General features: G+C 39.9%; 1 protein-coding gene across 1 annotated transcript in view; it reads right to left on the bottom strand.

Moving 5' to 3' along the window:
• Nucleotides 1-12,996: 12,996 nt before the first annotated feature.
• Nucleotides 12,997-15,952, bottom strand: part of Zfh1 (Zn finger homeodomain 1) — a 33,266-nt gene continuing 30,310 nt past the window's right edge. Inside the window, exons 5-9 of the mRNA XM_076317691.1 lie at nucleotides 15,084-15,439; nucleotides 14,635-14,988; nucleotides 14,242-14,565; nucleotides 13,963-14,122; nucleotides 12,997-13,347 (exon numbers count right to left, since the gene is read on the bottom strand). Coding sequence (XP_076173806.1) covers nucleotides 13,154-13,347; nucleotides 13,963-14,122; nucleotides 14,242-14,565; nucleotides 14,635-14,988; nucleotides 15,084-15,439 — 1,388 coding nt within the window. The 3' untranslated portion in view covers nucleotides 12,997-13,153. The remainder of the gene's footprint in view (nucleotides 13,348-13,962; nucleotides 14,123-14,241; nucleotides 14,566-14,634; nucleotides 14,989-15,083; nucleotides 15,440-15,952) is intronic.

The raw sequence follows: 15,952 nt of genomic DNA, 5'->3' as shown, positions 1-15,952 counted from the left end.
TATTCTTCGTTCGCGATGGAATTTTTCAATAATGTCCAACCGAAATTGTCAAGGCTACACATATCGATTATCGATTCATAAGTGTTCATCACGATGATTTTTCTATCTAGAAAAGCGATTAATTGAATTTCGACTCTTTTAAGTAAAAACTGCAACTTCTACGCGTATTGTGTAAATTATAAGAATTAAACAAATGTTAAATTAATGTATCTAATGAACAATTGTTACTTTCCATGCTTAAAAACTTTACGAAACACGTTTTAACATCGAGTCTCGATCAAAATTAATTTCTATAAGTTTCTTAATTAATTGCAATACATAAATAAGATGCACATTGTTCGATTAATATTGGGAACCAGCGTAAATATTAGTAACAATCGCGGAAATGAACAAACATTCACCGAAACCGTTCGCCTTTGCAGATTTCGTAATTTATTAATGTTTATTTATCATATTTATTAACAAACGTCGTGGGACCGTAGATTAATCAATTATTAACAATGTTCTAGTACAAATAATGGCTTGAAAGTCATTACTTTTTGGAAATATTTGTTAGATCGAACAAAGACAATCGAAGTAACCATGCGATAAAATAAATGAATATTTCTCTACATATCGAAAAAATAGTTTGTATTTATGCATTTAAATTCCGAACGCTAAGTGACACACATATGTCACACGGCGATGAAGTGAGTTGCCATCTACTGGAGAATAGGTAAACTACACTTAAGGTGTGAAAACACCTGGCGGAGAAACGCTCAAGTTTGTTGAGGAATTGTTCTTATTTCCACCAATAGAGAGCGCCACGAGCATAATTTACCGACATTACAGATAAGTAATTCCATTTGTATGGTATTCCCTACGGTGCAATAAAATAAATAAATATTTCTGTACAAAGTTTCGTATGTATCATCTTTCGAATAAATGTAAAGTTAAACGAAATCAGCGTAATGAAATTTCTCTGCATTCTAGCCTTACTTTATACATTTAAAAAAATCTTTGATACCTCGAAATCAAGGCTACACATATCGATTATCGACTCACAAGTGTTTATCACGATGATTTTTCTATATAGAAAAGCGATTAATCGAAATTCAGCACGTTTCAGTAAAAAATACAACTTCTACGCGTATTGTGTAAATTATGAGAATTAAATAAATGTTAAACTATTGCACTAAATAGATAATTATTACTTTTCATGCTTTGAAACTTTACTAAAGGAGTTCTTACTTTGAATCTCGATGAAAATTAATTTCTATAAGTATAATCATTTATAATGCATAAATAAGATACAAATTGTTCGATTAATATTGGGAACATACATAAATGTTAGTAACAATCGCGAAAATTAGCAAGTATGTTCTCCAAGGGACGGCAACCCATATAATTACCACGTTACAAATGTTTAGAATTGCGCGTTCCGAATATATTTGCATGCATACAAACAATAATTCGATATGAAGAGAAATATTTATTTATTTTATCGCACGGTAGGGAATATCATACACAAGGAATTACTTATCTTTAATGTCGGTAAATTTATGCTCGTGGCGCTATCTATTGGTGGAAATTTGAACAATTCTTTGACAAACTTGAGCGTTTCTCCGCCAGGTGTTTTCACACCTTAAATGTAGTTTAGCACTTTGTCCAATAGATGGCAACCCATGTAATTATCACCTTATAGAATGTTTGGAATTGCACGTTCAGAACATATTTGCATGCATACAAACAATAATTTCTATATGTAGAGAAATATTTATTTATTTTACCGCACGGTAGGGAATATCATACAAATGGAATTACTTATCTTTAATGTCGGTAAATTTATGCTCGTTGCGCTATCTATTGATAAAATTCAGAACAATTCCTCGACAAACTTGAGCGTTTCTCCGCCAGGTGTTTTCACACCACAAGTGTAGTTTACCTATTCTCTAGTAGATGGCAACCCATTTCATTGCCGTGTGACATATGTGTGTCACTGAGCGTTCGGAATATATATGCATATATACAAACTATAATTTCGATATGTAGAGAAATATTCATTTATTTTATCGCACGGTTACTTCGATTGTCTTTGTTCGATCTAACAAATATTTCCAGAAAGTGATTACTTTCAAGCCATTATTTATACTAAAACAATGGTAATAATTGTTTAATCTAAGGTCCCACGACGCTTGTTAATAATTATGATAAATAAACGTCAAGATATTGCTAAATTTGCGAAGGCGAACGGTTTCGGTGAATGTTTGTCTATTTCCGCGATTGTTAGTAACATTTACGCTGGTTCCCAATATTAATCGAACAATGTGCATCGTATTTATGCATTAAAAATGATTGATTCGCCTATAGCAATTGATTTTGATCGTACTTCAAAGTAAAGAGATGTTTCTTAAAGTTTTAAAACATGGAAAGTAATAATTGTCTATTAGATATATCGATGTAACATTTGATTAGTACTTGAAAAGTCGAAATGCATACTTCCTTGGCGACAGTGTTCTCCTCATACCAAAGGATGAAATTCAGACATAAATTGTAGGAAATGTTCAATGTTGGGACTCTTGTTGTCAGGAGTATACGATATGCGAGGAAATACCACGATTTCGCGGATTCCTAGATATGACGTCAAATTCTAAGAATTGCAAATTGAGATTCTGCGGGATTTTCAAATGAATTTCCGAAATTTTGCTAGATCTGTCGTCGATTTTGGGCTTTGCTAACAGGAGAACATGATACTCGAGATTGTATTCTTATTCGGGGTTTTTTGGAAAGTCGTAAAATTCCAAGAATTTCCGCGAATTGAGATTTTGCGGGATTTTGGAACGAATTTCTAAACTTCTGCAAAAATTTTTCGTCAATTTTTGGCTTTTGTAACGGGAGGACATGATACTCGAGAAGGTATTCTTACTCCGGTGATTTTTGGAAATGACGTCAAATTCCACTAGTTTTTGCGAATTGAGATTTTGCGTGATTTTCGAATAAATTTCTGAACTTTGGCCAAAATTTTCGACGATTTTGTACTTTGGTAATTTAACAAGTTGATAGGATCCGATTAAGGAATCGGAGGCAAATAATGACCAAAAAGAAGCTTTTGTTGTTACTAAAAATAACTTTATTGAAAGATATCAATACATCGGTGATACAATCTCATTCTTTCATTTAATTAACATACTCAAGCATTCATACGCACTATAAAAATGTTACTTTTCAAGGTATTCAACTTCTTCTTATCTTAAATAACCATTCTAAATTCGCAGCCAATTAGCTCGATATTACTCGCAGCGAGTAATACCGATTACCAGGTCTCACCACGTGGAGGTTGCTGCGAGCGGAGACCCGGAGAGAGATAGATGGAATCAAAGTTCCATCGATCTCCCTCGACACGCGATACAAACGAAGATACTAAACCAAAGAGATGGAAGGAATCAATGTTCCTTCGATCTCCTCGTTTAGTTCTGCCAAGCAATTACATTATGGAAAAATTAGGCAAAATTGGGAAAGACGCGACACGAACCGTGCAGTTGGTCCTACTAGGTCTATCCCGTTTCCCCTCCGTGGTTCCGATTCCAGAGAAAACGAACGACGCCTACCACTCCCCTAGAGGAGTGCCCCGTTTCTCCATCTTTACGACGAGAGGGTCTTATTTTGGAGGCTTTCGCAGGGACCGGCAAAAATGCCTGCTCCTGTGCTCGCAACATGTCCCCTCTGGAAGCGGACACACCGGAAGAGACGGCGATAAACCGTTCGGACTACTTACACGGCCGGCCACTTGCTTGTACAAGAAGCAGTGGTGACCGGATTGAGGAACGAGGAACCGAGCAAAATTAAGCCAAAGATTGGATAATTGCTTGGCAGATCACAGCCTTAAAACTAACTTATTCTAACTGCAGAGATAGAAGGAATCAATGTTCCTTCGATCTCCTCGTTTAATTCTGCCGAGCAATTACATTATGGAAAATTGAGGCAAAATTGGGGAATACGCGACGCGAACCGTGAAGTTGGTCCTACTAGCTCGGTCCCGTTTCCCCTCAGTAGGCCCGATTCTCAAGGAAATGCGCGACGCCGTCCACTCCTTGGAGTGCCCCGTTTCTCCCAACTCCGCAGCCAGGAGCCACGCAGAGCGTGGACCTGTCTCACGAAGGATGACGAAGAGAGGGTCTTGTGGCACTAGGGCTTCCGCAGGGACCGGTGCGAACACCTGCCCCTGTGTTCGCAGCATGTTCTCTCTCAAAGCGGACGCACCAGAAGAGACGGCGATCGAGCGTTCGGTCCACCTCCACGGCCGGTCACTTGCTTATGCAACAAGCAGAGGTGGCCGGACTGAGATACGAGCAAGCGAGCAAAAATAAGCTAAAGATTGGATAATTGCTCGGCAGATCACAGATATTGGTACATGGTGGCCTTAAAACTAACTTAGTCTATACTTAGAATTAACAGTCCCGCGGAGGATGCAATACATCAATCCTCTTCGTTCTTCGTTCTCCGTTTTCCGATACATCTACCTAAAGGAGCTAAATTGATAAATGTTAAACAAAGAAAATAAACATGGAAAAACAAGTACAAATTAAAATCAGAGAACAAATAAAACAAATTAATCAAAGGAAAAAGATGAAAAAAAAAAAAATTAAGAAAGTGGTCGCCAGTACTGACCACCGCCTACCGGCAGTCAGTACCGGTTACCAAGTGGGGGGACCCCCTCCTCCGTAAACCTAAAATGAAGATGTCCGTCCACCTCGGCGGCTCCAGGAACAATGAAATTTTAAACAACCGGGGGCTCCTTATATACCCACCACAAGGTCACTTACGTTACTTCGATTGTCTTTGTTCGATTTACTCGAATATTTCAGTTGGATCTCGACGAAAAATACCTTCCTAAACAAAGAATATTTCAATGAAATGATATTTTAAGCCATTATTTAGACAAGAACGTTGTTAATAATGGTTTAATCTACGGTCCCACGACGTTTGTTAATAAATATGATAAATAAACATTAATAAATTACGAAATCTGCAAAGGCGAACGGTTTCGGTGAATGTTTGTTCATTTCCGCGATTGTTACTAATATTTACGCTGGTTCCCAATATTAATCGAACAATGTGCATCTTATTTATGCATTAAAAATGATCGATTCGCCTACAGGAATTAGTTTTGATCGGGCTTCGAGGTATAAACGTGTTTCTTAAAGTTTCAAAGCATGGAAAGAAACAATTGTTCATTAGATACATTAATTTAACATTTGTTTAATTCTTATAATTTACACAATACGCGTAGAAGTTGCAGTTTTTACTTAAAAGAGTCGAAATTCAATTAATCGCTTTTCTAGATAGAAAAATCATCGTGATGAACACTTATGAATCGATAATCGATATGTGTAGCCTTGACAATTTCGGTTGGACATTATTGAAAAATTCCATCGCGAACGAAGAATACTTCAACGAAATATTTTAATACTCTGTCATATACATGAATTTGTACTACATTTAATAGATTTGTATGTCATCGAATGAACAGGATTTAAAGTAAGATTACATTTAAGTTCGTATGTTTTATTATTATATTTAGGTTCGTCTCTATCTTCTCAAGTGATGTAATGTAGTTAATTTTTCTCTCCTTTAGTTAGCTATTAAAAAAAATTGTCACTAAAATAGTGTCGCCATCTACCGGTGAGCGGGCCGAACTACTTTTGTATCTAAAATTTGCGCCTTCGTCGGGAAAATACCCAAGTTTGTAGAGAAATAGTTCCACTTTTTGCTGCTACATGACGTCACGAATATGAATTACAGTAACGTTGATAAATATTAAATTACATGGTACTACGCGATAATGCTGAGATAATCAGTTGCGAATTTCATTTGTAGAAACGAATGGAATATATTTTTACCATAACTTTAGTTACCGATAGGTATAATGAATGTCTTACTTATGGTAAGGAATGGGTCTTCACCTTTTCATACCTGTAGTGGTTCAGTAGAATATGATTTCTTAAATCTCTGTTCTGGAACCTAGAGGTCGCTTCGAAACCATTTGTATTTTACACGGTCGGTACTTCAGTTTATGCGGTATCAAATATTGTAGGATGAAATAATATTGTGCATGGTTTCATGCGAGCTCTGCGCGACACGATAAAGCATGGCCTGCAGTAACTATTTTATATCTCGTCCATAATGTTTATATATTCATAGTATATAATAAAGCACGTATCATTAGTGAAAATAGTTTGTATAAATATTTCATATCGATTTTCCAAATGGTCAGTGCCATTTATTTTCGAAAAGAAAGTATACAAAATACAAAACGGATAGTGAGAATGTGAGATGTCAGACGAATAAATACAGCGTGTTGCATATTTCCTGGGTTAATTTAGTTCGTACACGCGATCGCTAGAACTATTTGCACCGTGAATTGAACAGATTCCGAATACAAAAATTGAAAAATATGTAATCACGCAATTATCGCAATATTGCCGCATACGTGAATTGGAAAAAGCTATTCGTTGCGACGATTCTTTTTAATTTCTGCAGCAGAGTTCATCACACTGACGTGATCGCGAAATGACAGGGAAAGCCTAGGCTTTTTGTACATCTTCTAGATTATACAAAATTTATATTTTTATGTAAATACAATATAATATCGAAGATACAAAGTTAAATAAAAAATAAAACGAGTGCCGAAAATTAACATATCGATTGCCGCACGTCGTGCCATATATTGCACAGAAACGATAAAGGATCGTACGGACCTCGCATTTCGATTTCAATCGTTGCATCTCGCGGTCCAAGGAGTGAAGCGTGCCAATCAAGGAATTCAACATCGATGTTCAAAGTAAAATAGCTTTTATTACATCGTGAAACGAGGACAATTTAATGAACGTTCAACAATTGCTAGAATTCTCTCTCTCTCTCTCCCTCTCTTTCTCTCTCTGTCACTCCCTCCCTTTCGTTCGCGCGTTCACTCACACATGCACTCGTTTTTTCCTCATTCGCTCGACTCTCTCCCTTCATTCGTGTCACTCGGTAGATCTGCTTACAGTTTATCTCGCTCGTTCTTTTCTTCCCTTTGTTTCTCCGTTACTCTCGTTATCCGAAAGAATCAACGTACTGGTAATGTTCTTCGAGAATATGCATTACACGACCACGCTTAATTCTCATCCTCTCCTTCCTATCCGCCCGTTTTCGTCTCTCTACATCGAAGTCGGCTAACTTCGTTCGTTTTTTTTCTCCCCTCCCCCCTCCCCCAACCCCTTCCTAATCCCCTTGCGTCTGCTTCCTATCGATAGGCGGGTACATTATAGCATACATTCAGATCGATTCCAAAACTGCACTCTCTCTCTCTCTCTCCCTGCAGAAAAAAGGCACGAACTGGCGGAAAAGTCGGCCTAACTGTATAATATTTTCATTTATTTATTATGGATGGAACTTCGTCACAATACATTATTTTAATTTCTTTCCTTTTCTTTCTGCTTCTTTCCGCAGTGTAACAGGCTCGGCTCGATACCATGTGAGCCGAATTCAGTGATTCGTGCCGCGAAAGTTAGCCGCGCAGTGCGTGCAGTGTTCGATCCTTTCAACGACTCGCCTCTTCCATTATACTATAATAGTCATATTGTTTTTTATACATATTATACATACATACATACATACATATATATATATACACATATATATACATATATACATATAGATATATATGTATATGTATATACACACACACATATATTTTCTTTTCCTTTACCTTTACTACGTCAAATGCCCATCGAGAACGATCGAATTTTCAAAAGGATCGTTTACACTAGAGTACCGTACTTTTGTAACATTAATCGGTGATCAAATCACGAGAACATGCGTCGCCTTCCCCACGATGTTTCAAAACGCGTCACGAAGTCACGGGAAAACTACTCGTCGAAAAGTTAATCGTACAATGAATATCGATTTTTTCTTGCATTTTTCACGAATCGATGGTAATCGAAACATCCCTGGAGAATAGAAAAAAGAAACAGAAAAGAAAAAAAAAGAGTAAACCGACGAACGGAATTTTCGCAAATCGACAATTTCCTATTTGAATCGCGCGCCATAAAACGTATACACGCGTTATCGAATTAGTTCTCTCGTTGACCGTTTGCTTCAATAACGAGATCATTTCACCCGGAGAAGGCACTGCATCCACTACGCAGCCAGAAACTTCCGGTTTTCATTTTTCCCCCACCGTTCCCTCGAGTATCTACAGCATATTACGCTTCGCCGTTACAATAACATCCGCATCGCTATTCCTGGCGACTAAATGTAACCTTACGAGTGTATTACCTATGTACATACATGCTGTGCCGTGTACGCACGCGTACACACATACGGGCGCGACGACTACGCGAGCGCGAGCGCGCGTGTGCGTGCAGGCTGCATTTTTAGCGAATTTTTTTTTCTTAATTCTTTTACAATTACGATGTACATACACTATTGTATAATGCTTACGCTCTCTAACCTCTAAAAGAAACGGTATTATTTTTTTATTGTCCTGCCGTATTTCTCCGAGTATTTCTTTTTCCGTTATTATGTTTTTTCCATTTTTTTTTTTATTCCTTGTGCACATACCACGCATATACACGCATACGTTTTTACACGCACACACGCACGATTCTGGTGCTTATGTAACGTAGTCATGGAAAGCTCAATAGCATAACCACCAGTGTTCGTCGAGTACAACTTAAAGCAAACATAATTACCCCCGCGTGCTTCGCGCCGGATAAAAATCACAATTTGTCGTCCTCGTAGAATTTGTACAATTTTTTTTTTTCTCTTTTCCATTTTCTTTCTTTCTTTCTTTCTTTATTTCTTTATTCATTTCGTACAGCACGCGACATATTTAAAATTAAATTCGTTCGAATTTCGGAGACTCTCTATTTAGTTTACGGGGCCGCCCGTTCAACCAGCACTATTATTGTCCGTGACAAGAGGGAACGAGTTATTCGGGTGAATGGGAGAAGCGTCGCGGGAGTAATGTATACTTTCGACGAGAGAATTCATTTCGAGATCGAATCATCGAATTTCATTTTTTTTTTTTCTTTCGTTTATTTTATCTCGGTAACTAGGCAAGCTCGGTCGTTCACGGAAGGCATCGTACGGTGCTCATTTTTAAATCGTTGCATCAACAATCATTAACAATTTTTTTTTTTCATCTTTTTTTTTCGTATTTCTCTCCTCGCTTTCTCGTGTGTGTGTGTGTTTTTTTCTTTTTCTTTTTTCCCCCCCTCTCTCATTTTACGAGTATTTATCTATTTACTTTATTTTATTTTATTTCCTTTAGTTCTCGTGTAATAGTGTTTAGGAAGTAACGGAGACATAACCGATGCCGATGCGCGAAAGCTGGCAAAATTACGCTGTAGTCTGTGTTATTTAGTAATACGTACATACATACATCGAGGCGAGCAGGTTGCAAATACTCCCGAATCAGAGCAAATATTTCTATCTTTATATATCTATATTTATATTTATATATTCATATTTATATATATATTCTTTTATTCTTCATTTAGTCACTTATACGTATGTAATATTGTCTTCGTAAGTTTCCTGCTTTTCCTTCCTGATGTCCTAAACCCGTTGGTCGTGAAAGTATTCGAAAGTACAGAATCGAGGATGTTTTCCTTTTTTTTTTCTCTTTATTATTATTATCATTATTTCACGCGAACAAAAATAAGGAGGTGGATTTCTATTACAAAACCGTAGAAAAAGGTCTTCAGGAATGACGGTGAACTGGATATTAAAGAGCGATCGAGGTACGATTTAAAGAATTAAACGAACAAGAAAAAAAAATAAAAAAAATAAAAGAAAGAAAAAAAAAACGTACGTATATAAATAATAGAAAAGAACAGACGCGAAAGATAAACACAACGAAGAGAAACAACGAAGAAATGTAACAAAGTAATTGCACAGGAACGTTGTCGTTACGATCGAGTTTCGAAACTAGGAAATAAAAAATATTCGATTCTCCCGTGTCTGTACCAGCCGAGGAACAGATTCATCGCGGGTTCACGGATCCGCGGCGATCGATTAGTACTATATCGTGTCGTAATATTATAATAATATAAAAATATATTTCTTAACTATTAACACTATAATAAATGAGTATTATAAGCATCATATCTGGATTTCCCTTTTTTCGTAGTACGGACACGATGCCTGTCGCGGATAACCGGAGCTTCTAGACGCGGAGGAAATGCAACGGTGGCGCCCCGCTCGGTCGTACACGACACTACTTTTTTGGCGCGACCCTTTAAACGTACAAGACCTGTCGTGTATCCCCCGTATAAGTCGTCGTTTCCATTTTCATCGATCATTATCAATAACAATATATATAATATAATATAATATATATATCACTTGTCACTCGTGGTACGTGTAAATAAAAAGAGGCATAAACCGTTATAAAATACATTCTCGAGTATTATCGATCTGTAGATTATATATATATTATATATATACCGCTTACCTACGCGTCCGAACGAATAAAATCATAAAAATGTCGTAATAATAATTTTTAATAGTACAGTATTGGAAGCATTTAATATTATACTTAGAGTTTACGATCGGGGCCCGGATCTCGGTGAAGGGATTTCACTTTGTTTGTTTTTTGGTTGTTTATTTGTTTGTTTGTTTGTTTGTTTATTTGTTTGTTACGTTTATTGCGAGGTTCTCGATGCCATTCTCTTTCGCGAGCCGGAAAGAAAAAAAAAAAATTCACGAGCTCGCCGGTCCCGTCGATCTCTCTTGAACACGACGAACCCGGTGAGCTGGACAGAAAGTACGAGAGGCCGTGGTGACTCTTCGAGAGTTACGGATAAATAAAAAAAAAAAAAAAAACAAAGGGGGGGGGGCACGGATAGCGTCGACGCGAATCGATTTTCTCACGGAATGTCTAAGGCATACTTGTCATTTTTTTTTTCTTTTTTATTTATTTTTATTTCTTTTCTTAGGACGCGTCACTCTTTTTCTCTCTAGTCGTGAATGATGATACGCGGAGATTCAATTTGCAAACGTAAATTTTGAATTTGTATTGAATTAATATTGAATTCGATAAGCGTTAACGAATAATTAATATCTACGATCAATATACTTTACGATTTCATTGTCTTCGTATCGTAGTGATGAAAAACTTACTACTCGCATCGTTGGTGTTTGATATTTCAATCGCAAACGAATACTGTGAGAAATGAAAATACAAGAGCACACTTACGGTGTACTGGGTGTTCTACTCGAGAACAGATCACCCAATAATGACTTCCGGTAGTTACGGTACGAAAACATGTATCGAACACTACTCGAACGCTTTTGACGACTATGTTGCGAGACAAATTTTAATAGATCAAAGTTGGTCGAAACACTGCGGTTGCAATTACGGCGCTGAGAGTGACACCTATCGCGAGAGAGAGTTTAAATTTGAATCTCACGCGTAACACGTGTTATAACGGTACGGGAATGCCGACGATGCGTCGACTCGGAATTCGAAGTAAGTACACAACGATCGAAAGATACTCTTATGGCATCGATCACCGACACATAAGGCCCAGAAACATCTCAACGCGAACGTGTAATCGTAACTCGGCCGAGGTTCGTCTCGATCGAGCGAAAAAACCTCGCTCGATCGCGAGAGGGACGACCGGACGATTATGGATTCTATAATTTCCTCGTTTTTCGTTCTCGCCGGTTTTATCGAGGAGTGCGTTAAAGCTCTTGGTTAGCGGTTTAAATTCAGATGCATTTCTCCAGATTATCGGTGCTGCGATATATCTCGAATCTTTACCGTGATTCTTCTTCGTATCTAATTACTCCGTTTTCGCGTTACCGTATTGTTTATTATCTCCGTGAACGTTACACGAAATTCTTCTCGTTCTGGGTCGCGATTCTGTGTACGAAAATAATAGTGAAAAATTCAATAGACAAGAGAATTTCGATCGATCGATTTCTGAGAAACTTAAAGTACTATTAATCGTTGAGTCTTTTTTCGTTTTCTTTCTTTCGTTTATTTATTTATTTATTTATTTTTGTGTTGTATGTGTTGTATTGTAAGGCTGGCTATTATCGAGAGCAAATTCGTTAAAAATATCCCGAAACATAGTCTCGTTATTGTCGTGGACACGAGTTCCCCCGTACAGCGGTATATTCGAAATAGTAGTATTCGTTTTTTTTCATTTTTTTTCTTTTGCCCCCGTTCCTCGACGAATATCCGATTGCACGCGCGAACTCTCCGAACGAACGCTCCGTTTATCGCGTTGCGCGTATCCCTTCGCCCGTTTCGCGCGTCGCGAGTGAATATCGCGTGCCCCGTGCGAACGTGGCTAACAAATTTGTACGTTAATTAGTTTCCTTATTATTGTCATGGTATATATAATAATCTTGTTAATAAAAATACTAAAATATTATGTATATTATATATAATATATAATAGATTATTGCATTATGCATTTTTGGTACCGTTGCGTATTGTTTGGTTTATAACTTCCGTCGACTCGAGGTCGCCGCGAACTTTTTGTTTATTTTTCTCCCGTTCTTCTTCGCGCGTTCCCTTCGTTTCCTTTGCGGCGTGAGAACGAATTCGAGGAAACCCGCGAGACGCTCGACGCCTCTTTGTCTCGCGCTCGAGACGCGGTCGCGATTGGTCGACTCACGTTCCCTCGGTCCCGTGAAGTCTTTCCAAAACACGCGCGCGTCCTTGATCGCCGTTACTTCGCGCGTCGTGATCGAATCGTCTACCCGCGGTTACCGTTTTCCGTGGCTTCGCCGTACGTTCAGCTAAATATATTACTTTAGGCTTTAGCTAATTCGTCGTCGCTGCGTTTCACGCAGCGCTCCGCGTCCGCGGTCCGTGCCGCGCGACGGACACGCGGATTCGTTGGGCGAGTCTCCCCTCCTCTCTCTGCCGCGCGTGACCGTCCGCTGGGATCTTTATACTTCCCCCACCCTACCCCCATCGCGCAAACGTCCCCCACCCGTAGCCCTCATCCCCTCCCCACTAACCCAGTTAAGTGTTCCCGCGCCAGAACCGCGAGAGGTAATATTATTTCTTCGAACTTAAATGCCGAGTCCTGTCGTGGAAGTAAAAAGGACCGTGCATACTTAACTTAAGCCCCACGAGTCTTGGTTTCAACTATGCGAAATACTTCTTCTATTCTCTATACGGCTTGCAGTAAGAGTAACGATGATTCATGTGCTGGCTGTAGGAGCCGGAGTGAGAGAAGCGCTTGAGGCACTTGGAGCACTGGAAGGGTTTCTCGCCGCTGTGTAGTCGCTTGTGTTCGGTCAGATGATGCTTGTGCTTGAACGCCCTTGAGCACTCCACGCATTTGTACGGCCTTTGCCCTGTGGGAATTCAGAGGATCTCTGTAATTTGGTTCCAGGACACGGAACGTCCGAAAAGATTCGTTTTGGGTACCGATGATTATCGAACGTCTACCGTGGGCCAAAGTACACAGGATCGAATCAAACAACCTTTTACGCATAGTTGACGAGGAATTTTAATTTCCGTACTTTATCGGGGTATATATATTTTCTAGCAAATCGCGCTCGTCACAATGGACTACCGAAGCGTTTTTGAGAACGAAAGAACGTTTCCTAAACGTTTCACCGACTCGTTTTCAGTTTAAGGTTCGACATATTAATTTTGTAATGTTAACGAACAAAGAGTTTGAGAAATTATTTCCCATGCCGTTGGAAACGAAGATCTCGTACATTTGGCCGACAGTCTCAAATTTGTGCTCGAAATTTTCTTACAACTTCGAGTATCGCATGCACCTCGTAGAAGCATAATTCGTCTTGTTCGAGAACCAGGATAGCGATCCTGTACCTTGGGGAAAAGCTCGTGAGCTTTTTCCCAAAAGAAAGGAGAACATTCGAAATTGACAAATTATGCTTCGTGGAACGGTCATGGAACGAGAAAAATGGACCCGGGGTTGGGATCACCACCTAGCTACGTACCGGAATGTTCGTATTTGTGTCTAGCTAGAGAACTGTGCTTGGAGAATGTCTTATCGCACCGATCACAGAAGTAGACACCCTGCTCGATATCTGCCGCCGGCGGAGCCTCCGGTTGACTCGTGTTTTCGTTTTCGTTCTTCACGTTCGCCTGAGGTTGACTCTGCTGAGACAAAGTAACACGCATGTACTCGCGACAACAACGGAACCGAGAGATCGAGAGCGTTTTATCAAACCTTTCCTTTTTTTTTTCTCTAGACCCTGATCAAGATATCCTATTACCTTTGGTAGAGTTTCGCTCGCGGGCGTCGGTGCCGCGCGTTTCACTTCCACAAAGTCGGTGGTCTCCTCGTCTATAACGAGCGGCGAGTCCTCCAGGTCGTCCGTTTCCGGATTCTCGTTCTTCAGCTCGCCGGGGAACCACGTGGCGACTTTTCCAGGGCTGTTGGTGTCGTTCTCCTTCCACGCCGACTGCGTGAGCGCCTCCTTCTTCGACAGGTCGAGGGGTTGCTCGACGAAGGTCTGAGTGACCGGATAGCTCAACGGTACCAAGCCAGGTATCTTCGATTCCCGTCGATCCCTCGCTCGGGAATTTTGGAACCAAACCTGAAACCGAAACACCGTTAGTATCACCATTCAAACCATTGATCTGTACGCGTAATGATCGCGCGATACCTGAACGACTCGGGTGGGGAAGTTGATGTAATTCGCGATCATGATGATCTCCTCTTTCTTCGGTCGGGGATTAATGGCGTAGTAACCCTTCAGGACGGCCAGTTGCTCGTCGTCTATTAACGATCTGGCCCTTACTCTTCTCCCGTTGTCGTTGTGCGTCTGCGATCCGTCCTCCTCGTCCTCCGAGTCCACCTCCGAGCTGTCCTCGATTTTCCTCTTGCAGCCCGATTTCGCGGTCGGTTGATTCACGTCCTCGAGCTTCGCCGCTAAACCCTCGCTCTGGGAATCATATTGATCCGTCGCTGACCAGTCCGGACAGTGTGTCATCTCGCCAGACATCTCGCTGTCTTGATCCTGCGCGATCGTGTCGCACACAGACACTCGTTAAACTCGATTCGGGTTAACATTCTCCTCGATAGAGAGAAAGAGATTCGCGCGCGAGATCTTACTTGATAATCCTCCTCGAACTCCCGTTTCATCATGGCCGGTGATGTGGACAGTTTCCGTACGTTCGCCTCTAACAGTTGCTTCGTCACCGAGGTGTTCACCGTTTCCAGGATCCGTCGTACCGCGTCCAGACCCTGAGGATCGTTCGGCGCTGGTGATTCCTTGCCCTCCGTGCCCTCCGTGCCCTCGGAGTCCGCCGTCAACGGGCTCATAAGCTCCCGATGGGACTCGAATTGCTCGGCTACCTCGTCCAATCTCTTGGAATGTAGCTGATTTAGGATTTTGCCCAGGGACGTTTGGAGGAAGTAACTACCGAAGCCTATCATTTGCGGTAGAAGGGTCGGCATATCGTAAATACCTGGAAATCGGATTGTTCACTTGATCGTGGATTCGTTTATATTGCAAATCCTCGGATTTTCAGCGAGTAAAACTTTCTCGAGAGTTTTTTTTTTTTTTTTAATTTTAGATTTTAGTTTCTATTAACCCTCGTTCCTCGTTAATCGACACAATGGCGGAACATCGATGTAACGAAAAGAAGAATAACGAAAAGAAGAGTAACCATTAAACAATCATTAAAATTGAGAAATTGTAACAGCGAATGTAGCAAAACTGCTTTGATGACTTTAAATAATGAAAAATAGGTTTGGTAGAGATATCTGAAATATATAATACGTTCAAATGTCTTTAAATATTACGAGTTACAAAAAAAAAGTGAAATGTTGCTCCAAGAAGAGTCAGATTTGACAGGGAACGACTCTATGGCTAACGGATCTCCGCCATGTTTGTATCAAGCTGCTGCACACTTAATGGTCTCTTCTTCCACGCCTCAAAGGCGCCTAAGTTTTTAACAATTTCATACATTTATTCCGCG

This window comes from Ptiloglossa arizonensis, chromosome 8 (genome assembly GCF_051014685.1).
Source record: "Ptiloglossa arizonensis isolate GNS036 chromosome 8, iyPtiAriz1_principal, whole genome shotgun sequence".
Lineage (NCBI taxonomy): Eukaryota > Metazoa > Arthropoda > Insecta > Hymenoptera > Colletidae > Ptiloglossa > Ptiloglossa arizonensis.
The sequence above is the reverse complement of the archived record's forward strand: the minus strand, read 5'-3'. Positions and strand labels throughout refer to the sequence as shown.